Source organism: Pteropus alecto, unplaced genomic scaffold (assembly GCF_000325575.1).
Source record: "Pteropus alecto unplaced genomic scaffold, ASM32557v1 scaffold88, whole genome shotgun sequence".
In the NCBI taxonomy this organism is placed as follows: Eukaryota; Metazoa; Chordata; class Mammalia; order Chiroptera; family Pteropodidae; genus Pteropus; species Pteropus alecto.
This window is the reverse complement of record NW_006494611.1, coordinates 15,035,299-15,060,948: the sequence shown is the minus strand read 5'-3', so window position 1 is coordinate 15,060,948 and position 25,650 is coordinate 15,035,299. Positions and strand designations below refer to the sequence as shown.

At 34.0% G+C, this 25,650-nt stretch overlaps 1 protein-coding gene and 1 pseudogene across 1 annotated transcript in view; one reads left to right on the top strand and one right to left on the bottom strand.

The window, feature by feature from the left end:
- The window catches only part of BTAF1 (B-TFIID TATA-box binding protein associated factor 1), an 88,209-nt gene that overhangs the window by 41,443 nt on the left and 21,116 nt on the right, over positions 1-25,650 (top strand). Inside the window, 11 exon segments of the mRNA XM_006925950.3 lie at positions 9,144-9,248; positions 10,337-10,486; positions 10,771-10,913; positions 11,159-11,333; positions 12,752-12,955; positions 18,022-18,448; positions 19,551-19,741; positions 21,417-21,570; positions 21,994-22,103; positions 23,517-23,718; positions 24,696-24,844. Of these exon segments, the coding sequence (XP_006926012.1) occupies positions 9,144-9,248; positions 10,337-10,486; positions 10,771-10,913; positions 11,159-11,333; positions 12,752-12,955; positions 18,022-18,448; positions 19,551-19,741; positions 21,417-21,570; positions 21,994-22,103; positions 23,517-23,718; positions 24,696-24,844 (2,010 nt within the window).
- On the bottom strand, positions 54-172 carry LOC112474228 (annotated as a pseudogene).

The following is a 25,650-nucleotide window of genomic DNA, read 5'->3' as shown; positions in this document are numbered from 1 at the left end:
CCTAAATGTTTATAAGTACTGTATTATTATTATTATTAACTTTATTTTTTTTACACCTACAGCACCTGGTATTCCTAGATTGTCTCCCATCCAAGTACTGACTAGGCCTGACCCTCCTTAGCTTCCAAGATCAGACAAGATCGGGCATGTTCAGGGTGGCATGGCTGTAGACAGTACTGTATCAAATTCACTTTGGCTAGGCTTCTTAAAGTTATCAAATTTCTTGAAATTTATATAAATTTTATAAAATAAATTGACCACCAGGTTACCCTTGCTACATATCCAAAGATCAAGAGAGCACTGGGCCTAGTAGAAATGGTATGATGACCATGTAAACACATAAGAATATACTACAAGGGCAGAAATATTTTAATGTTTTGCTCTAGGTGTATTCCTAGCACTTGGAATAGTGCTTAACACATAGGAGGCACTTTTTTTTTTTTTAATAGACTTACTTAAAAGCAGTTTTAGGTTTACAGAAAAATTGAGCAAAAGGTACATAGTTCCTATATGTACCCCCAGAGTTTCTCCTATAGTTAACATCTTGCATTAGTTTAGTACATCTGTTACACTTGATGAACCAATATTGGTACCTTATTATTAACTAAAGTCCATAATTTACATTGGAGTTCACTCTTTGTATTGTAGATTCTGAGTTTTGACAAATGTACAATGACAATATCATTCAGAACAGTTTCACTGCCCTAAAAAAATGCCTGTGCTCCACCTATGCATGCCTCTTTCCTCCCTCCAAGCCTTTAGCAACCACTGGTCTTTTTATTGTTTCATAGTTTTGCCTTTTCAGAATGTCATGTAGTCGGAGTCATATATTATGTAACCTTTTCAGACTGGCTTCTTTCACTTAGCAACACAAAATTAAAGTTCCTCTATGTCTTTTTGTAGCTTGATAGCACATTTCTTTTTTTCACTGAATAATAATATTCCATTGTGGCTGTACCACAGTTCATTTATTCACCCATTGAAGAGTATCTTGGTTGCTTCCTGTTTTTGGCAATTATGAATAAAGTTGTAAACATTCATGTGCAGGTTTTTTTGTGGGCATAAGTCTTCAGTGCACTTGGGTAAATAACAAGGAGCACAGTTGCTAGATCATATGGTAAAAATAAGAAAGTGTCTTCTAAAGTGGCTGTACCATTTTGCATTTCCACCAACAATGAATAAAGAGTTCCTATTGCTTCGTAGTCTCATCAGCATTTGATATCGTCAAGGTTGTGGATTTTAGCCTTTCTAACAAGTGTGTAGTACCTCATCGTTTTAATTTGCAGTTTCCTAACATACATTGAGCATCTTTCCTATGCCTATTTGCCATCTGTATCTCTTTGGTGAAGTGGCTGTTCGGATCTTTGGCCCATTTTTAAATTGGATTTTCTTCTTTAATTTTAAGATTTGTGTATTTTGGCTATGAGTCCCACATTGTTATTAAAAGCCTTTCTCTTCATTATAAGGTGATTAAACCATGTGCAAGCTCTTTTTAACTTTTGTGGGTTTTTATTATTTAATAATGTCAATATTATTTACTTATGGAGGAATAAGGTATTTTATATAAATGGATTTTCTAAGTAATGAGAACATAACTTTTTCTGACACCAAAATAGTTGACTATTAAAATGATTTACTTTTCTTGATCATCTTTTTAAAAGTATGCTAAACGTAAGTTAATAATTTTTGATAAATCAGTCAACAGTATTATTTACTGGTCATTAATTTTTATACTGTGCTTAATGTGGGAAATTGAGATAACAAGAATCACTTCTCTCAGTGATTGAACTGTCCTTTTTCAGTTGCTTTTTGCTAGTTTTTTTTCTCAACTGTAAATTGCAGTTTCTCACTTTTGTTAGTCTTATAATGTGATGTCTCCACTTGTGTTTTAAATTTTTTACAGTTTAGATAAGATCACAAATCCCCTTCCATATTTTTCAGTCCCTCAATGATTGTTGACAAATTATATGGTTGTGAAAACATCTGTACATTCTGTGATGTTGGTTTTCTTACCCATGGCTTCCTATTTTGTCTTTTGAATCTGGCTTTACTGGCTTTTAAATGAAGGTTTTGGCCATTGCATATATAAAGAATTGATGACCACTCTATTATTTTTTATACCAGAACTCTATTATTTTTGTATGTGATTTGGGGCCTGTTGGCCACCACTTACACTAGGCCTTCAATATTTGTTAAATAAATTTGTATGAAATTTTATGTAGGGTGTTTTGGGAAATAAAAAAAATATCCTACATGGTTCTTTGGAAGTTTTTACAGTGTGATTGTGATAAGACTCTTACATGGTAAGTTTAATAACCTCTGCAAAGAGTTAAATAATGGAAGACTACAGTATGAGAGGTGTCAGGAAGCAGCACTGAAGGCTAGACTACATGTGGAAAGATTAGGAGGATTCAGGAGATAAGGTTAAAAAAAAAAACCCCTAATCTTCCCATACCTCTCTCTATAATAGTATCACTAATGACATTTCTTGTTTCTATCAAGCCTCTGTCTTCAGAGTATCTCTTTACTGAAAATCGTGCTGTCAGTGAAACTTAATATTGATGCATATAGATTATTTTGCGCTTTGTCACTGCCCTGAGCCTTGCTTTCCAGTATTCTCACCACTGAAGACTGTAACTATAGCACTTATACCTACTCTCAATACATTTCACTTTTGGCCCCCACATATATCCTTTATTATTTTTGTTTGATTTTTCTTTTCTGTTTTTTCAACTAATTGTATAAAGCCAAATCCTTTTAGAAGACTTTTTTTTACTACCACTGCCTAGGTCCTTTTTTTTGTTGTTAATTTGGGGAAATTTTTTAAATAGGAAAAAAAGCAGAGTATTATAAAACAGCATTTATTAATTCACAATTTGTAATTGGTATTTGCTATAATTATGTTTTATTGCTTCAAATTTTTATAATCAGAATATTAAGAATAAGTCATAATTCCCTTAGATCATCACCTGTTTTCTAATTTGCCCACATTCTTCTTTCTGTATATTTATTAAAAATATTACTTCCTTCCCCTGGTAGTTTGCTCCTTAGGGTTTAAAACCAGGCTTTGTATCTTTAGTTTTAACACAGTCATAGTATTTCTAAAAGGGAAGAGAATTTGAGTTAAGTCTCTGAATAATATGGGGGATCATAGCCTCAGTTACTTGCAAACTGGCTAGTAATTTGTCATTGCTTACTATATTAGATTTAAATTCCTGTCTTTCTTGGTCTTCTGTTATTTGGCTCTTATCAACCTTTTTTCCTACTATTTTCTAATATATAACCTGGAGTCTATTTATATATGTAACCTGGGCTACTTAATGGTAATTGTTAATCTTGTGATCCTAACAACATTATTTGCTATCAGAGTAAACCATGGCTGATGGTTTTATCTGTTATTGCATTCCTTTTCACATCATTGCCTGATGATGATTATTGATTGATTCGTAACTATGTGCAAACTGTCTTGTAATGAAGTCCATGATCTCTTATCTGAATTTCAAAACACATTCGGTTCCAGGGAATTTGGACAAGAGATGATAAAACTGTGATGATGATAAAATCTACCCTCCCCTCACTTTAACTTGTCTTATTTTTTTCTCAGCTGCTTTCTATCACTATTTTTCCTCTTCAGTGGTTTAATGAAAAGATCCCTTAACTAAACCCAGAGAGTCTGAGTTTTAACCTTGGAAAAAATTTAAGCCCCCTTAAAACATGAATTCACTTATAACTTGAGGTTATAACTATTTGTTAACTTTGTGACCATGGTCAAGTTTATTTAGCACTTCTGGTGATAATCTCTACTCAGCCTTTCTCAGAGTTATATGGGTCAAATAAGATAATGTATATGAAAGTGCTTTAAAACTGTTAATTCTATACAAATATAAATGATAGTACAAATTGTAAAAACAATAATTAACACTTCTGGGGATTCTTTTCTAACAATTTGGAAATCTTATTTATATTCTGGGGTGTAAGAGTTATATTTAATTGTAGTAATAATAATCCAAGCTATTATTGAAGGATTACTTTATGCTATGAACTGTTAGGCATTGTGAACTGGTACATGGTAAGCATATTACATTACATGGGATGGCTACTCCCATTCTTGTTTTGCAGATAAGGGAACTGATGATCAAAAATTAAGAAACTTTCCCAAGCTTACGTAGCTACACAGCTCACAGTAAGCAGCTCAGCTCAGATTCAGATCTAATTCTGGATGACTTTCAGTTGTTAATTTTACAAGGCGACAAAATGAATTAAGTGTCTATTGAATTGTTTTCCCATTGTAAATCTGAAGTCATGTTAAGTATAAAGTGAAAAAATAAATCTCACCTCTCAATTACTAGGATCTCTATTCTGGTTTTAGTTTCTAACTTCTCAACCTCTTCCTCTCAATAAATAGAATCATAGTTAATGCAGTTATTTATGAATCTTATTTCCATTGGACTTTTCTGTGACACATCCCTGTGCCTTTATTTGTAGTGTTAACATGTGAAAGTATTTGCAAGCCTGGCTTCTTGGAGAGCATGAAATAAGAGCTCTTAAGCAAACCACACCAGTTTCATTTGCTAATGACTTAAAATCAAGGCTTAACTTTCCTGAACTAGCAGCTTGGCAATCAAAATGAATGAATTTACCACTTGTTTTTCCTTTCTATATTCTCTCTTTAACCTATGACTGTGTTTATACATGCAATTGTAATCTATGAATGTATATGTCTATCAGTAAACTACAGGAATATCTAGATTAATTAGTGTTGATAACCACTAACTGTTGTAGCCAGAACATGACTCCATGATCTAGAAAGGTCTGCTTCTGGAAATTAATCTATTTTTTTAGACATGTTCTGCTAACAATGTTGATTTTCCCATTCCATTTGCTTTACAGTCACTTTGAATCATTCCAAAATTTCAGTTACTAATACAATATTGACTTTAATTTGAAAAGCAGGCTTTGGCATGACTGTTATATTTAGCAGGAAGATATACATGAGATTGAGTTGGAATCTGAGGCATACTTAATCCAGGATGTATGAAAATTTAACATAGGCATATGTGAGAGAAGGAAAGAAAGACCAAAAGAATAGATTTGACTAAGAGTTTGGCTTTAGAGAACATTAGCATACTGAGGTTTGGCCAGATTTTATAAAGATATCAAAAGGGGAGACAAAATGTAAATATTTAGCTGACTTTCAATTAAGTATTGCTTGGACAAATGAATGGAACAGGTATTATAAATTGTCTAAATATAAAATTGGGTTTGTTTTGTAATTTTCACAAATGGGGGCAACATTTAACACTAACATAAAGTGCTACTATTATGTTAATTATTTAATACAAAGAAAAAATTTAAGCCCCCTTAAAACATGAATTCACTTATAACCTGAGTTATGGTGGTCTAGATTATAGTTAATTTAAACCTGGAGAATTAAACAGTCTGTAGTAGGAATTTTTCTGTATTTTAGTTTACACTATGTAGACTAATACTTAACATTTATCAAAGTTTTCCAAATTTTGTCTAAGATTAGTGGAGAAATTTTTGATTAGTAGAGTCCAAGTTAGTAGCATACTAGAAGTTTGTTGACTATTTAAAAAATTTGTAGGGAGGGGAATCTCAAGTGGATAATCTATAAAGTACTGAAAATACTGCACTCCCCACTTGCCCTCTTCCCTCACCAATCCAGTTAAACAAACCTATGAATACAAAGCAGCAGCATTAGTTTACCTCTCTAAATCAGTGCCTACTGGAAGACAGGTGCAAAATTAATGAAAATCGATGGGCCAACTTTTAGTTTTGCAAGAGACAAATTGACCCTGGATAGGCCAAACTATACCTTGTGATCTTTTAAGATATGTAGTAATAGTGAGCTAAAACCGTATTACTTTTTCCAGCCATATCTAAAAACAGATACTTGCACAATTGTTCAGGTGGACCGAATTTGGCCTACAGATGTTTTCCCAACCTTATCTTGCATTTATTAATAAGCAGACTTTATGCTATGCTACTAGAGAATTTGCATTAATCACATGCTATTCTGGGGTGGGTTTTGTTGTTTGGACTGATGTTTTTTCTCTTTATTTTGAAATTTTTATTCTTTATTGAGTTGACTTCTTAGAGCAGTTTTAGGTTCACAGCAAAATTAAATGGAAAGTACGGAGTGCACAAATACCTCCTCCCCCACCACACAGTTTCTCCTACCATCAGCATCCCACACAAGAGTGGTATATTTATTACAATCAGTGAGCCAGTATTGACACATTATTATCAACCAAAGTCTATAGTTTACATTAGGTTTCACTCTTGATGTTGTACATTCATTCTTTGGATCCAATTTTTACTTCTTAATCTCTTCACCTTTTTCACCCATCCTTCTAACCCCACTTCCATCTGGCAACCATCAAAATGTTCTCTGTATCTATGAGTCTGTTTATGTTTTGTTCCTTTATTTCGTTCTTTAGATACCACATATAAGTGAAATCATATGACATTTGTCTTTGTCTTTGTCTTACTGCACTCAGCACAGTACCCTCTAGGTCTATTTATATTGTTACAGATTCCATTATATTATGACAAGATTTCATTCTTTTTTATGGCTCAGTAATATTCTATTTGTGTGTGTGTGTGTGTGTGTGTGTGTGTGTGTGTGTGTGTCATCTACTGTGGAGACACTCTAATGTATTTTCATTTCAGTTATTGTATTCTTCATTTCTGACTGGTTCTTTTTTATGATTTCTATCTCCATTTTTATGTTTCTTATGTTTTTGTTAAAATTCTCACCGAGTTCATGTACTCTTCCTCTAAATTCATTGAGCATCCTTATAACCAGTGTTTTGCACTCTGCACCTGGTAGATTACTTGTCTCCATTTTGTTTAGTTCTTTTTCTGTAGCATTGTTCTGTTCATTTGGGATATGTTTCTTTGTCTCCTCATTTTGGCTGCCTTCCTGTGTTTGTTTCCATGTATTAGGTAGGGCTCCTAAGTCACCTGGTCTTAGTAGAGTGGTTTTATGTAGTAGGTGTTCTCTGGGGCCCAGTGGCACAGTCTTCCAGGTTACCAAGGTTGGGTGGTCCAGGTGTGTCTCTTGAATGGGTTGTGTGTGCCTTCCTGTTGAGCCTTGATTGCTGTTTGCACATCATTGGGAAGAATTGACCCTCGGGCTGATTGGTTGTGAGGACTGGCCAGTGAGGGGCTGACTGTACATAGCAGGATTCGTTTTAGCAGGACGCTGGTGCCTGCCCAGTCAGCTCTTTGGGTGTGTCATCCTCCAAGGCAGCCCAGAGGTGCTCTAGCTCTGGTTGAAGCTGGCCACTATGTGGTGCCAGCCCCCGGACGTCCTGAGAGGGTTCCCACTGCAGGCCAATTTCAGCCGTAGCCTGTGCACTGCCTGGAGCCACCTGGCAAGAGTCACCAAGCAATCCGAAGATGGCCACCATCGGTGCTGGGCTTAGAGGTGCCTTGAGGAGCCAAGCCACAAACCTGGCTGGCTGCCACTAATGCCGGGCTTGAGGATGTTCATCAAGAGATATAGGGCACACCGAGGCACACCAGTCTCAAGGTGTCCTCTTTTGTATGTCCCCAGTTGTAGGACTTACGTTCAGCTAGACTTAAGGGGACTCTTGATGATGACTACTCTATAATTTGGTTTTAATTTTGTTGTGGTTGTGAGAGAAGACAAGCAGAGCGTTTACCTATTCCACCATCTTGATCGGAAAACTAGAGTAACTAAGCTTGTGTCCTGGCAAGCAATCTTCTATAGATGTGGCCTTTGGGATCTACAAGCAAATGTTTGGATTTCCAATAATGGGGTTGGAGGTGGGTTAAGAGAGTTGGTAAATATGAAGAGGAGAAATCATGAGTGAGAAGAGATTATGGAAGAGTAATATTAAATTATTTGCTTCATGCTATTATAGCTTTTCTGATTCTGTTAAGATTGTCTCTGATTCTGTCTGATGAGGAAAAAAAGAACTTTTCTTCCCAGTTTCTTTTTTCCTTTCAATGAAAAGTAGTTAAGGCATAGCAAATCAGTGAATAGCCTCCCCCAGTTGATGGTTTTGTTGTCTGTTTTAAACTTCTGTCAAACCATTTTGAGAACATATAATCCTGGTCCTATCTTTGTCATTCATTAGTTTTCCATTGGCTAGAAAATTATAGGTAGCTTTCTAAGTTGTCATTATACCTAGAACTTCTGGCTTCATGGGATATCAGTTAAATTTTTCAAATTTCTCTTCAGTCTCTTCCAGATAACATTTTTTTGCTTAAAAAAAATTATGGTTTATGGTGGAGTGTGATGATACTAGTAACTGTGAATTAGTTACTAGATTTTTTCTATTGGTCAATCTTATTCAGTGAGCCTATAATTATTTGAACAACAGACAACATGTGAGATCTTAGAATTTTAGGTACACAATAGATACTTGATTAAGCACTATTTGATTGCTTCATTTGGGTGGGCTTTTGAATTGTTGAGAAATTTTTTAGATTGAGGTGCTAAACCTGGGCTTAAGGGAATCTTTCAACCCTCTGAAATTGAAAGCAAAATGTTATACTTAAATATGTATATAAGTATATTTTTCTAATATACTCTAAGAGTGTCCATAGTTTTCATTAGATTTTCAAAGTTTCTCTGACCCAAAATCGATTAAGAACATTTACCTTAATTTTGTAGTGAACTTAAAGTAGAATTTTATAGGTTGGATATCATCTTATAATTTCTACTTGCATTATTGGTGAGCACAATAGAATTTAAACTGATCATCCAGCTCAGCAGCAGTAATCTGATCATCCTTCGAATTTCTCTGACAACGCAATGATATATAATATAACCAAGGAGATGTTGTTGATTAGAGCCTGCTTCCACATGAGGGATGATATCAACTTATTTAAAGCAAAATTTAGAATTGTTAATCATAATCAGACTTTCTCCAGTGATTATATGCCATTTAGTTTCCCCAAACCATTAGAAAAATGTATATGGTTCTGTTGCTTTAAAATCTTGTCAGAATTTATCACTAGTTGAACCTTTTTGATAGAGCTATATAGTCTTTTCATGGTAATACTTCTATTATTTGGCTTACAATTTTTCAGATAAGCTATCAGCCGAGAATTATGTGCTATAGTTTTGATTCTGTTTTTGTTTTCAGAACTCTTCATCTTGGCTTATACCCATCCTGCCTGATATGCTGCGACACATTTTTCAGTTTTGTGTTTTAGAAAGCAGCCAGGAAATTCTGGACCTCATTCACAAGGTACACAGTGAATATATCTGTACTCCTTTTCCCAGTAACTTGGCAGTTTTTTAAAATTTTTGTAATTGCCGTATACTGTTATCGGTCAGGGATTTTAAGAAATTGGAAATCACCCTAGAGATTTGAAAAGTCGGGAGATCCGCAAGGTGAGACAAGAAAATATAATAGCTAAGTCCCGATTGGCCATGCTGCTTTCTCTTATTATGTGACCTTCTGTGCACATGTTTCAAGCACTTTCTGATAGCCTCAATGCAGAAAATAAAATGAAGAAAAGGTTGTTTTTCTCCACTTATTTTATTTTACTACTTATCAGAATGCTTATTGATCCTACAAAGCATCTTTTTGGTATTTATTAGTAATATAGAGTCTGATTGTCAAAATTGACACTTATTTCTCCTGCCCCCCTCCCCTTTACTTAGCAAGATTGATTATGTGTGTTGGAATCTTTAAAGAAGAACCATGTGATATAGTTAATAATATTTACGGGGAGAAATGGCATTGTTGTCCCTTTAAAACTTGTTAAGTTAGTTTTGAATTATTGGCCTCTGAAGTGGCTCGTTACTAGCAGAAGTGTTATTTCTGTATGCTGGTCCTATCCCATTTAATGTTAGGCATCAAGCAAGGTACCTTGTTGAGTAAGATCATGAATTAAGACTTATACTGTTCTTAATTTATACTAGGATATTATCACTTCTAAAGTTAGAGGATATTTATCAGGAGCTGTTATATCTTGAAGTGTGAGTTGAATATAGAATTGTATTAGTATTGAGTTTTATGATATATGTAGAGAATTTCAGTGACTTACTCTTGAGATTTTGACTATTTTTATGGATATCTTTTAAATGACTTTCATAAAATACTGAAGAAAATTTTTTTGCGTTCTTTTTTTAAAAACTTAATTGCTTTTTTTAGTATACAAACCTATCAAAATAACCCAGTATTTTAAAAATAGACCTCTATGTTGAATTTTAAAATTATTCTCTATGGTATTTCTGAATTATTTTTTAAATTAGTATCCATAAATGTATTAGGTTTTAGTAGCCCTCACTAGAAAAATTTCACTTTCATGTTCTTCTTTCACTCTGTAGGTTTGGATGGAGTTATTGAACAAGGCTTCAGTTCAGTACGTGGTAGCAGCTGCTTGTCCGTGGATGGGTGCTTGGCTTTGCTTGATGATGCAGCCTTCACATATACCTATTGATTTAAATATGTTGCTGGAAGTAAAAGCTAGAGCAAAGGTAAGGGTAGAGGGGCATACTATATTTGTATGTTCAGCTCATAATGTTAATATGGTAACCATGTAAGAAATCTGTATTGCTTATTATAAATGTGATTTCATTGATTTAACATAAGGAAAAATTATTATTAGAATCTTTACAAAATGCATAGTAATTTTTATCTATTAAAATTTAGTGAAAAGAATTTTTTTTTACTGAGATTATAACATGAAAGTATTTTTGATGTTGCTATTAAATGATTAATCTTTAATTATTGGTTCGTTTGTTTTTCTCATTTCCTCTAGGAAAAAACAGGTGGTAAGGTACGCCAAGGCCAAAGCCAGAGTAAAGAAGTACTTCAGGAGTACATTGCAGGTGCAGACACCATCATGGAAGACCCTGCCACCAGGGATTTTGTGGTTATGCGAGCCAGAATGATGGCAGCCAAGTGAGTATACATAAATTCAAAAGTCATTTAATCCAAAGATTCCTCAATCCTTCCTCCATCACACTAGTTACAAAATAAGAAGTTAAAGTGTAAGAAAACTTAATTTTTTGAAGTCTTAAATAGGATTTGTATATTTTTATGAAGATAAGATTGGAGTTATGTCATCCTTGAGAAAAGTAACAGCTTCAATAAGGAGAAACTACTTCAAATAATTTCTGTAGTAACTTCTTTTCTCTCCCTCTTAGGTTATTAGGAGCACTTTGTTGCTGTATTTGTGATCCAGGTGTAAATGTAGTAACCCAAGAAATTAAACCAGCTGAATCCCTTGGCCAGTTACTACTCTTTCATTTGAACTCCAAATCTGCCTTACAGAGAATTAGTGTTGCTTTGGTAATCTGTGAATGGGCAGCTTTACAAAAGGTAAGATTTGGCCCCAAAAGTAATGAAGTCACATTAAATAAACCAATTTTTATTAGTTGTTAGGATAATTTTTATTATATTTTATAATAAAAAATTTTTTTCTCTGTATAAAAATCCAGCAGTTATAGAAAAGCATCCAAATTATTTTGTTGAAATACTGTTTCTTTCCCATTTGCCTTCTTAGAACCCCCAGTCTCATACCTGAGACTGCTAGTTATGCCTATACTTAATATTTGCTCTTGATCCTACTACCTGTTAAGAAATGTCTGTCCTAAAAAAAAAACCTGTGTAAGTATAGAAGCAGTCCAGAAAGTGTTGATCATTCATTCCTCCAGATCTGTTTGAGATATCACTGAAAACTACGAAAGATAAGAGGCTTTGAGTACTAGATTATATTAGTAGTCTAGCAAGGGCAGAATTTTTGGTCACAGGAAGAAGAATCTCCACATTTAAATCAAAATCTTTGTTTCCATGCCCTTGCAGCCACTTTAACCTTTAACTTCTAGTAAGATGTATGATTTTGTGTGAGACTTGCTTCTGTAAATTAAAGAAACTTCCTGCTGGCTTTCTTTATTCCATTGACTGGAATTCTGGAAATTTAACTGTCTGCACTTGCTGTGAGAGTTGCTTGTTACTGCCTCTTAGCAGTTTGTCAGAGGTGTGTCTAAAAGTAATTGAGCCATGCTCTTGCAACTGAGACCCCAGCTTTGCTTCTCGTCTCGGTGTGCTGGAGAGGCAGTGATGCTGTGTTTTTGTGCCTCTCAGACTCAGCAGCAAGTGTTGACAGTTCGGTTTCTGGACCCTCACAGAGCTTCTCTGGACTTACTCTGTGAAGCCCAGGCTGATCACCCAGATCCCACAGAACCCCTCATGGCTCACCACTGAGGCCATTCCCCCTCTGGTTGGGGCAGGCAACAACCAGAGAGAGTGGGAAGGGTTAGTTAAATTTGGGGGCAGGTAAGTAGCTTTTTATAATTTATATATCCATTTCTACAGTATGGCATGTGAAGCTATAGGTTCTACTGTTAAGAAATCTAATAATGAGTTTTTAAATAACATGTTTAGTGCATGCTACGTGTTCTTATCCGACTCATTTCTTTTTACAGTTATATATTTTTAAATCTGTGCTATGTATATATATGTAAACTTAGAATAAATTCAGAGTAAAGTAAGAGTAATTAGGTGGAAATTTTAATGGAATTGTAATAGTTCCATGTGCATGTTCTGTAGTCATTCATATTAAATTTTAGTTTGGGTGTGATAACTTCTCTGTGCAACTTTGTTGTTCTGGGAGATAACAACATAGATTCGAAATCAGTAGGAATTTAGAACTTGGTAGTTTGCAAGTGAAGATTTGTGCATCTCTAGAATTATGTTTATATATTTTCCCTGAGTATTTGTTGTCTGTTATATTTTAGGAATGTAAAGCTGTTACCCTAGCTGTGCAGCCACGTTTACTTGATATCCTTTCAGAACATTTATATTATGATGAAATTGCCGTTCCGTTCACACGAATGCAAAATGAGTGTAAACAGCTTATTTCATCATTAGCTGATGCACAGATTGAAGTTGGTAATAGAGTAAACAACAGTGTCTTTACAATAGATCAAGCTAATGACTTGGTGAGTAAAGAAGTAACTTTCTTAAATTTTAGATTGAGCATGAAATAAAGATTAGAAATTTGTCATGTTATGTTTACCACAAAAACACTAATTTGTTGAACCTTTCTGTGGCTTGATAGCCCATCATCTCTACCCTTTAGAAAAGTTATTTCATTGTATTGACTTTTTTTGAAATAAGAGGATGGCAAAGGATTTTTTCTTTAATCTCAGTTTCTGACAAACCAGTGCACCTTTATTAGAAAGGCTGTTACACATTTTTTGTCATTTCTCAATCTTGCTTAAAACTGACAGAGTATAGAACTGCTTCTTTAGGTTCCTGAGTATTTCTCCTTCCCCCTCCCCAACTTATAATGAAAATATTCAAACATAAAAGGTAAGAAACTTACACAATGAACATTCATATACCCACCAGCTAGATTCCACAGTTACTATTTTACTAGATTTGCTTTAGTACATATAGATGCAACTGTCTACACTTATATCCAGCCATGAGTTCATCTTATTTTTTTGATGCATTTCTAAGTTGCAGATATCAGTACACTTTAGCATGTATATCATTAACTAAAATTCAATATATATATATATTTTGCTTTTTCAAGTTAAATAGATACTATTATGTACTATGAAGTACACAAATCTTCAATGGAATATTTGATGAATTTTAACTGTGCATATACCTATGTCTCTGTCAGGATACAGACAGTACCATCACTACTTCCCAGTCAGTCCCTGCCTCTCTCTGCCCTCAAGTAACCATTGTTCAGATTTTTTCTCCACGTGGATAACTTTTGCCTGTTCTAGAATTTCGTATAAATGGAATCAAACACTCTGTGTTGTTTGGCGTAAGGATTTTTTTTCAGCATGATGTTTTTAAAATTCATGTTATACGTATCAATAACTCATTCTTTTTTATTGCTGAGTTTTATTTCATTGTATAAATATACCACAATTAGTTTAAAATTAAGCCCGTCTGGATGAACACATGGACTGTTCCAGGTTTTTGGCTGCTATGAACAGAACTACTATAAACATTTGCGTACAAGTCTTTGTAGATAATATATTTTCATATCTCTTGGTAAATACCTAGGAGTGAAATTGCTCGGTCATAGGGTGGGTGTTTATTTAGTTTTATAAAAATTACAGACATTTTCCCCAAGTAGCTGCATCATTTTACGTTCTAACCAACAAGATGTGCGATTTCTGGTTGCTCCACATCATCACCAACATTTGGTGTGGTCACACCTTTTAATTTTTGCCATTCTAGTGGCTTTGTAATAGCGTCATTGTGGTTTAAATTTGCGTTTCCTTGATGACTGATATGTTCAACATTTATTTTTATGTCATATTGGCCATTTGTAAATCTTCCTTTCTGAAGTATCTGTTCACATCTTTTGTCTATTTTTAATTAGGTTGTCTTTTTACTATTGAGTCGCAGTTTTATGTGTCCTGGATACTAATCCTTTGTCAGGTAGATGCTTTCTGAATATTTTCTCCCAGTTGTGTGGCTTGCCTTTTCTTTTTTTCTTTATTGCCTTTTCATTTTCTTAATGGTGTCTTTAGATGGGCAGATATTTTAAATTTTGATGAAGTCTAACTTATCAATTGTTTTCTCTTATGGTTATTGTATTCTATGACCTGTTTAAGGTACCTTTCCATGTCTCCAGGTGGTGAAGTAGTAACATACATTTTCTTCTAAAGCTTTGTAGTTTTAGCTTTTATATTTAGATTTGTCATCTGTATTGAATTAATGTTTGTTTATAGTATAAAGTAGAGATTAAATTTTGTTTTTCTTAAAAATATCAAAATTTTCCAGCATCGTTTACTGAGAAGAGTCCCTTTCTCCATTGGATTGCTTTGACACCTTTGTCAAAATTCATTGAAGTATAAGTGTGGGTCTCTATTTGGGTTCTATTTGTTCAGTCTATTTGCTTTTTTATGCCAACACCAGTATCTTCGTTATAGTAGCTTTGTGCTTAGTTAGTCCTTGAGGTTAGATAGTGTAAATGAGGTTTTTGGGTTTTTTTTTGAGTTATAGGATCAGAAACTGAGCCACTTGTGTTGGACTCTGTGAAATAGCAATCTTCATTTCATAGCCCCCTTTCTAATTACAAAATTACGTAGTTGAAATTTTTTTGTTTTTACCAATGATGGAAATCTAAAATTGCTATTTTTTTCTGTGTTCTTTTATAAAATTGTTTTCCGATCATTGTTGTTCTATAATTTTTACTCCTCCCACCCACATCCCTTTTTGACTCTCTGGAGTAAATATTAAATTTTCTTTATGGTCTAGGTTCCTTTCCTACTATTTCTAACAACTTTTTTTTTTTGAAGTTATCAAACAGCTCCTTAAAGTTTTGTTATTCAGACCTCTTACTCTCCAATGGAATTATTGTTCTGTTTCATCAACTTCATTAGTCCAGTGGTTTTGACCTGGGATATTAGAATCTCTGGAAGAGAGTATTGATGGGAAGGGTAGTTTTTAAAAGGTTGCTTTTGGCCTTGGCTAAGAGCTACTGCCCTTTGAGTCTTTCATTGAATCCCTGTTTTTCTTTACCTTCCAAATATAGACATTTCCCTAAGGTCTCTTGTCTCTCACCATTCTCACAATTTAGTTCTTATCCTCTTATCCATGTGCTCTGCTATATTCTCTTGATCTTTTATTTCTTCTATTAGGTATTTTTACTTGGATATCTCACTGTCATTTTAAATTAAACTGGAATTTTCTTAACATTTCTTTTCAGAAAGTCCCACATGTTCACTTTTTTGTTTGTTTCCATAGCCAGAACTCAGCCAAAGCCCTTATTAGTCTTTTATGACTAGATTCTGACTCATCTGTAAGCCACCAGGCAATCTCTGTGCCAGACTAATAAAGTCCTTTACTGCCACTCTAAATGCATCCCTCCCTTGCTTAGAAACATTATTTTCTTTTTCCTTGATTTTAGTTTTTTTCCCCTTACTTTCAGCACCTTCTTTAAATCCTCATCCCTTTTCTCCTCATTTCTTAGACTTTCTCCACTTAAATCTAGTTAGCGTTCCTCTTGCAGAAATACACCACACTCACTTTCTGTTTATCAGTCTTTGTCACTTCGCCTGAGTTCCTGTTTGCTTTGCCAGGAATTCCCTACCCTCAACCCCCTGTACTCATGCCAACTTATCTCTTGACATTCCTCCATTTGCACCATGTGCTCAGGTCATGCCTGAATAAGCTGTTTTCAGTTCCTTGGACAATGTTCCACTTTTCACTCCCTCCCTCACTCTATTTGCCCAGATGCCCCTACAACTCCTGACTTACCCATTCTTTAAAAACCCAGCACAGATGTTAACCTCCTGTGAGGCTTCCACTAATCTTGTCACGTTAGAAGAGTTAAGCAACTCAAGTGTTCCCACAGCAACTTGCACTTACCTCAGTTTTACATTGCATTGCCGTAATTGTTTACTTATATATCTGTCTCCCACATTAGTCTCTGCATTTTTTGAGTTTATGAATTTTTTGAGTTTATGAAGACATCTTTTAATATTATTCAATAAATATTTGTTGAATGAATGACTGAATTGGAGATAATCAGAAAACTTTTCCTTAGCTGCCTAGAATCATTGAAAATTGACAGAAGCATAGTATATTTAAGACAATGTTTTCAAACTTCTAGTAGTGAAACCCTGTTTCAAATAAGTTTTATGCAGAACTTGTATACATAAAACAGTGGAAAGTATGAGCTAGAAGTGGTATGTGATCATGTTCCTTTGCAGTGAAGAAATTGACAAAATCAAGCAGATATAGCTCACTTTAAAGTCTTTGGTATTTTATAGTCTTATTTGTGTGCCTATTTTGATTTTCATAATAAGAGGCCAGCATTATCACTCTTGTCCATAATGGAATTGATCATTTCTAAGTCTGAAAAATTAGGTTCTTCATTTAAAAAAAAGTTAGGTTCTTCAGTGTTACATGCTTTTCTGACCAATATTGATCAGACTTGATCTATTTATGGAACCTCTTTAAGATTTTAGTTACTTATCAAACAAGAAGACTGTTATGTGAGCCATCACCCAGTCTTTAGATGGTAATTGAAAAATATGCCCACACAAAAATGTGTTCAAATGTTCATAGCAACATTATTCATAATAGCTAAAAGATGGGAACAACCTAAACATCCATCAACTAATGAATGAATAAATACAATGTGAAATATCCATATAGTGGGATATTATTCAGCAAAAAAAGGGAATGAAGTACTCTTACATGCTACAACATTGATGAATCTTGAAGGCATTTTGCTAAAAGAAACCAATCACTGTAGATTACATATTGTATTAGTTCATTTATATGAAATCTATAAAGATAGAAAGTGGATAAGTGATTGCGTAGGGCTGGGAGGAAATCAGGAATGATTACTAAGAGGTATGGCTTTTATTTGGGTATGATGAAAATGTTCTAAAATTGTGGCAGTGGTTGTACAACTCTGAATATAATCAAAACCATTGAATTGTATACTTTAAATGGGTATATTGTAAGTGAATTATATATGAATAACATTGTTTAAAAAGATGAATAGTCTTTTAATGGGCCTTGTAAAGTAGTCTGATGCCACAGTCTTATAACTTTAGGGAGCTCTTGGTAATTAAAGAATTAATGACTATTGTAACATTCCTGGCCTATCCCCCTTCCCCCCACCATTATTTGGGCATTTTCACCAGTAGAGGTCAAAGAAAGAATGAAAATCCAGTTAGTAACACTTAGCCACTTAGCAACAGCTACCCTAAAATTTGAGTTGAGACGAAAAGGATGTTTGTTAGTTTTGCTCTTCCTTAACAGTTAATTTATATTGCTTATAGCTTTCTTATTTCACCAAAGTATTATGTGAGTGATGAGTGTGCTTTTCTCTCAAACTTATTAGACATAACGAGTTTGTCTAAATAAATTAGACATTTATTTAGTTTATTGAGTACTAAAATAATACTAGATATTATGAAACTTAAAATTGAAACAAATCTTGCTGTCTCCCTTTAGGAGTTTATGGGCTATATTGGGGTTGATGTCATTAATGATTTTAATTTCTCTTTTTTAATAGGTCACTACTGTTTTTAATGAAGTCACGTCATCCTTTGATTTAAATCCTCAAGTGTCACAACTGTTAGATAGTAAACGACAGCAGGTCCAAATGACTGTTACAGAGACCAACCAGGAGTGGCAAGTGTTGCAGTTGAGAGTGCATACTTTTGCTGCATGTGCAGTTGTGAGCTTGCAGCAGCTTCCAGAGAAATTAAATCCTATCATAAAACCATTAATGGAGACAATTAAAAAGGAAGAGAATACACTAGTGCAAAACTATGCAGCTCAGTGCATAGCCAAACTGCTTCAGCAGTGTACAACAAGGACGCCCTGTCCCAATTCAAAAATTATTAAAAACCTTTGTAGCTCACTTTGTGTGGACCCATATCTAACTCCTTGTGTCACATGTCCAGTACCAACACAAAGTGGCCAGGAAAATTCTAAAGGTACATATCTAAAACTTCATTTGGGGTAGAGAAAGAATTAACCATTTAACTTTATTTTCATTTATAGGTATAATTTAAGCACAAATCCTATTTACATTAGAGCTTTTTCCTCATTTTGAGAGAATTTGCACATATTAGCTAATCAAATTACAAACCTCTAAACTCAAATAAGCTATTCACAATAGACCTCATATCTCATGTAAGATGACTGAAATCTGAGACAGGTGTTAACCTTTACCTTCTCTTTCAAGACCATCATTATAAGGTTTATTGTTAACTGGGCTAGAAAACTAAATTGTGTCAAATGTTGATGAAAGTTCTTCCTATAAAACTGGCTTCTCTGATTTAGTGCATGTCTTATGAAATAAGTGAACTCTATTACCTTTAGCAAATTAGGTTTAACCAACTTATCTGTTTTCAACTGGAGAATTAATATGGAAAATAAGAACTGCTCTCTGATGGCTAGTCTTAAGGACCAATGTTTCCTCGCATTCCTTGGTCCTATATGCTTTTTTTGTTGTTGTTAATAAGATTTTGGAAAAGCAAATTATTCAAAAGGTAATAGACTCAAAACTTTGATGCAATATTAGTCTTGAAAAAAATGTGAACTGGAAAAGGAACATAGATATTTTGAATATCAACAACTTAAAAATATAATAGGATGATTCTATTCCTCACCCCAACCTCAATGCTATGTGAGGCAGCAATACTTTGCAGTAGTAAGTGTTTTTGAATTCATGGTAACTGTGGACATTACTTACAGAGAGAACTTGCTTACAATATTTTTTAATGTTTCTTTTTATGCCTAGAAGCTCATTCACTTTTTAAAAATGAATATGCTTTAACTTGAAAGCACAATCATTCTTGTTTATGATATTTCTTGTTAACATGATTCTACAACTTTGTATTAAGTATGGAACTATGCAGATACAGAACATTTAACTTAATGTTCTAAATTACTGACAATTTTGTTATTTTATTATCTAAAGAAAATGTCATTGGCCTATAAAAATTGAGGCTTAAAAGACAAATTAAAAATGTTATCTTTTTTGCAGCAAGAAGCATTATGCTTAAAAATTTTAAAAGGTTTTTTCCTTATTAGGATCCAACTCGGAAAAGGATGGAATGCATCACACTGTCACCAAGCACCGAGGCATAATTACACTCTATAGGCATCAGAAAGCTGCATTTGCTATCACAAGTAGGCGAGGTCCTACCCCGAAAGCAGTAAAAGCTCAAATAGCAGATCTTCCTGCAGGAAGTAGTGGAAATATTCTTGTTGAACTTGATGAGGTAAATCGCTTTTTTTTCTTTGACTACTCCGATTTATAAACATATTTTTCAGATTGAGAGCTAAATTGTCAACTGTCATATCAGCTTCCAGAATGTAATTTTATATTTTTAAGTGGAAGAACTAGGATTAATACTCCAGCAACACAATCTAGAAAAACTGCAAACTTCTTCAAATTTCTCATGCCGCAGATTTTTACCAGCTTGACTCTGATTATCTCCATAGGCAAGAAACCCTCTTAATAGTGGCAACATAAGTCATTCATCAATATAAACTAATTCACTCTTATAGGAGTGACTTCAGAGATGTTAAATAATAGTGAAAGCTAACTTTTCTCAGCCTTATCAGTGTCAGGAATTATAGTTGATGCTCTATAATAAGGATAAGTTTGTAAGTGTCAAATAAGTGTCACCTACTTGATTTTTAGTCAACCTGAAATTTATTAAATGTGTGATGTGAGGTATCTAAATTTATTTTCTCATGTGAACAGCCAGTTATCACACTGCTGAATCCTTTTCTCACCAATTTATAATGGCACCTCTGTTATATATTGTGCTTTATATATGTGAGAATCTACTTGGGTTTTCTATTCTGTTTCATTGGTCTACTTTTTCTACAGTACAGTATTCTTTAAAGATGACAAAAAAACGGTTTTTGAAAATTTAACGATCACATTATTAAGGGAATGAATGCTCTGGAGCTCTTTTGGTTCTAAGACATAGGAACTTAACTGAGGTCAGCAGTAAACTATCAATGTTAAGACATTTGTTCAATATATTTCTATAAAATTTAGGCCTATTTTAAGTTTTTTAAATCAAAATTTTAGTTTATTATCTATATTTCTTTTAAAATATTCTATGAATAAAGGTTTTTTCACTAATTATATTTTCCCCATAATAATTTTAAACAAAAATTTACTGTGATTTTGATATTTATACTTCTATGGTTTATATACTTTTTCCTCCACTTAAAAATAATTTGCCCTGAACAAGCCCGATTCCATCTGATCTTGGAAACTAAGCAGGGTCAGGCCTGGTTAGTACTTGGATGGGAGACCACCTAGGAAGATCAGGTGCTGTCGGCGTAAAAAATAAGGGATCGTAAGCTTACAAGGTCCTTGCAGTCTGTGAGGTCAACCAAAGGTTGCCTCACCTAAAAAAAATAAAAATAAATAATTCGTAAAATATATATGTATTTTTCAGTGGGGGGAGTTTTTGGTATTATAATAAAATTACTGCTAAGAGGTTATTAATCTTGTGGTTAGATTAAACAGAATGCTCTTATTCTATCCCCTAATGACATATAAATAAGGACAGATCATTTTATCTCCTAATCGTGTCTCTAGTAAGGTTCTTTGGGGTAGGGAGAAAAAGAATAAAACTGGTCACTTAGGACTGTCTCTAGAAACAGCACATATTCTTCTATTCCTTATCTCCAACTCCAAAAAAGTATTTTACTTTGGAAGTAAAAATCTAGTTTGGGATTTTATGCCCTTGTAAATTTAATTATTGAAAAATGTTTATAGTTGTGACAGATATGTCCAATAATTAATTGCTTAATTGGTTAATGGTAACACTATGAATTCTTAGATGGTGACTTTATGTTCTCTTAATAAAATTTCGAATGCATTACACTTTTTTCCCTGAAATTCTGTTTTTAACTAACATTTAATTTTAGGCCCAGAAACCTTACCTGGTACAACGGAGAGGAGCTGAATTTGCCTTGACAACTATAGTGAAGCATTTTGGTAGGGAAATGGCAGTGAAGTTGCCACATCTCTGGGATGCTATGGTTGGTCCATTGAGAAATACAATCGACATAAATAATTTTGGTGTGTACACATTTTTCTGAGTTGGATTTTTAACAAATTTCAGTGTATATCCATTACATGTAGCCTTATAAAATAAAAAATACCTATACCTGTTTATCCCAGACCAGCTGGTAAGTTTTAAAATAAGATGTTTGTAAAAACACTTAATTTATTTCCATGTCATTTTTTATATTTTTTGCTTTTTATTTTTTGTATTACATATTTAGAAATATTTGAAATGGATCATTATATTAAACTTCTGTAGTTGTTTTGAGCGTAGTACCCCAGTATGCAAATTAAGGGCATGGTGTTTAACTTTACATTAAAAAAAGCAAAATAGAGTCTCCCATGGTAACTGGGGAGGTGCTAAAATTTTTTGTGGGCCCTAGATTTTGAAAAATTATTTGTAAGGTGATATGCAATTGAATCAATATATTTTAATAGATGGAAAGTCTCTCCTGGAAAAAGGAGATGGCCCAGCCCAAGAACTGGTGAATTGTCTGCAAGTTTTTGAAACAGCCGCAGCATCCATGGATTCTGAGCTTCATCCCTTGGTAACTAATGCAAGTGTAGTTTTCTTCTAGTAAAATAAATGTTCTTATTTTTAAAAGTCTGAGGTCTTGAAAAGTGCAACTTTGTTGTCATCCCTAGTAATTGTATTTCCTTTTATATGATATAACTAGATTCCTTCTTTACTGACAGCACAACTCTTCTGGGCTGTGAGGCAGAGTTGGGTGCACAAATGATAGCCCACTTGGGACCTTAGAATATAGGACAGTGGGGACAGGGCTCTGCTGACACAGAGGCTAGTTATAAACTGGAAATCAAGCTGTAGCCCTGTTCATTCATATCATCTTAGTAATACAGCTTTAAGAAAGGAAGAACACAGGTATAATAAAACTACTTCCCAAGATAAGTCTAAAGGTGGAAGGAAGTTACTTGCCCGAGATGAAACTAGTCAGTGGCAAAGATAGAACACAGTTTGTGTTTTTGATTATTAAAAACATTTCTTACAAAAACCTTGGGACAGGGAGAAGATAAAAATAGACTAGAGAAGTAGTTATCTGGCTTTTCCATAGAATAAAGTATTATTCTTTCTATGTAACTGCAATAGAAAGCTCTCTGCAATTTACAGTGTTGTGAAGGATGCTAGTTCTACTTCTCTCTTCAAATCTAATGTAAAAGGAATCTGAGAGAATAGAGAAGAATGCATTTTTTCTGTTTATATAGTAATAAAGTATGTTCTTTTATTTGTTAAATTTTGCTGATTTATCATTAATAAAGAAGGACAGAATCCATCCATATCCTTTTACCCTCCATGATCAATAACATGCATTTAACTGAGCTGTAAGTTTAGTCTGTTGAGCAGGTACCTGGCTCTCATCAACATTAATCCTGGCACTCCATGCAGCAGACATTAAATAATGGGATATGTCATGCTGTTGTAGTCATAATGCCTGTAGTAAGCCAGGAAGTTAAAGTGTAAAATACACCTACCAAAGTATGATACCTAGAACAAAATCAAAATCAGGATTACACAACCTAGTGAATAAAAATATATACCTAAATCTAAGCCAGTGCTACCAGATTTGGAGGGTGCTGGCGATATGTTGTCATTTTCCTAGCCTCAGTAGGAAAATCTTACAAGTGCCTTTTGGTGTGTTTCCTGTTAATTTTGGAATGTACTGAGTGTTCCCTGATGCCTACGAGAAGATATTTAACAGGAAAGAAGTTCTGCACCTTTTCTTTCTTTTCTTTTGAAGAGAGTTCTAATACCTTTGTTTAGATTTAGGTTAATTTTTTATTGAGGATGTTTTGACAGTAACGTTTTGAGGTAAGTGGCGATAGTCTCAGATTTAGAGTCACTTAAAATATTGAGAACCTCTGAGTATGGGCCATTATAGTTATATTTTAAATGATAGATTCCCTGATAAGTATTCTGATTGTCTTAAACTTTTTTTTTTTAGTTGGTACAGCACTTGCTTCATCTTTATATGTGCCTTCAGTACCCCAGCACTGCAGTGAGACATATGGCTGCTCGTTGTGTAGGCGTCATGAGTAAAATAGCTACCATGGAAACAATGAATATTTTTTTGGAGAAGGTTCTTCCATGGCTGGGAGCAATTGATGACAATATTAAACAAGAGGGTGCAATTGAAGCACTTGCCTGTATCCTTTTTTATTTTGAGAAACTATTCAGAAATTATATTTTATTTAAGGATTAACAATAAAATTGATTTATTCAAATATGCACATAAATAACCTGATTGTTCCAAAAAGAAAACTACTTTTTTACATTTTATTTCAAAGCACTTCTATATTACATTATAAATACATTACAAATATATTTATATTTTATTATAAAAGTTTTTACACAGAAAGTTTGAAGAATTCCTATTAATTTTGAGAGCTTTTGAATAGGCAAGAATAATTTTATGTACTTTATGAACTATATAGTAACTGATCTATGTTTATAATCAGTGTTTTATTAATATCAGATACTATGTAGGTTGTCGTTATAAACATACTATATTTTCCAAGTCTGTTCATTATTTGGGTGGAAAATGACTAAAGGTGCTAAATTACTGGAGATATACATGCAAGCTCTTTGCTAAGGATGTGGCATCCATTGACATTCTGTAATTTGAAGTATCTGAAAGACAGAAGATGGAGATCGAATTAGTAGAAACTCAGGTTCAGAAATGCTAAAAATTGCAAGGGGACTGAATACTGGCCCTGCTATGTCCAGTTTATGATTGTCAAGATTCTGGTGGGAAATTTGGAATTAATCTTTGACACTGAATTGTGCTCCCTTGCATCAACATAACTCACTTTATTTTGGAATTGGAAGTCTAGAAACTTCTAGGAATGAAAAAAAACTTATTAGTAAAACTTTCTCCAGCCTTCCTCAGATGACAAACATGATTTTATATTCTTAGTCATGAGAAAGTCACATGTTTACAAAGGAGCAACAGTTTGCTGATTCTATTATAATTGAATCATAGACCTTGAATGACAGTCTGTTCCCTAATAATACACATGAGAAAATGCAGACTGTTTTAGAAGTCACAATCTTGGTGCATCAGTTCGTTTGCAAAAATATCTACCTAAGAACCATTTGGAAATTTCCTTAATAACTTAATCAGGTGTAATGGAACAACTGGATGTTGGTATCGTTCCATATATTGTCCTTTTAGTTGTGCCTGTGTTGGGAAGAATGAGTGATCAGACAGACAGTGTAAGATTCATGGCTACACAGTGCTTTGCAACACTAATTAGACTCATGCCACTTGAGGTAAGTGGAAAATAATTGGTATATGTTTTCTATAACATAATAATTGTAACTTATTTTAATTGTTTATTGGGGTAACATTGGTTAGTACAATTACATAATTTTCAGGTGTATATTATAATTTCACATCTGTATACTCTATTGTGTTTACCACCCAAAGTCCAGTTTCCTTTAGCTGCCATATATTTGATCCCCTTTACTCACTTCACCCTACCCCTACTCCTCTGTATTTGACCCCCTTTACTTCATCTACCTCCCCACTGCTCCCTTATCCCCTACCCTCTGGTAACCACTAGTCTATAGTCCATGTCTATGAGTCTCTGTTCGTTCTGTTCATTTGTTGCTTTTAGGTTTATATCTCACACATAAGTGATATCATGTGATTTTTCAACTTTTTCTGTCTGGCTTATTTCACTTAGAATGATTATTTCAAGGTTTATCTGTGTTGTTGCAAATGGCAGTATTTCACCTCTTTATGGCTGAGTAATATTCCATTGTATGTATGTACCACAGCTTCTTTAGCCAATCATCTGTCGTAGGACACTTTGGCTGCTTCCATGTCCTGGTCACTGTGAATAATGCTGCGGTGAACATCGGTGTGCAAATATCTTTACGGATATGAGTTTTCAAGTCCTTGGGGTATATACCCCGTAGTGGGATTGCAGGATCATATGGTAGATCAATTCTTAGTTTTTGGAGGAATCCCCATATTTTTTTCCATAGTGACTGTACCAATTTTCAGTCCCAACCAGCAGTGTATGAGGGTTCCTTTTTCTCCACATCCTCTCCAGCATTTGTTATTACTTGTC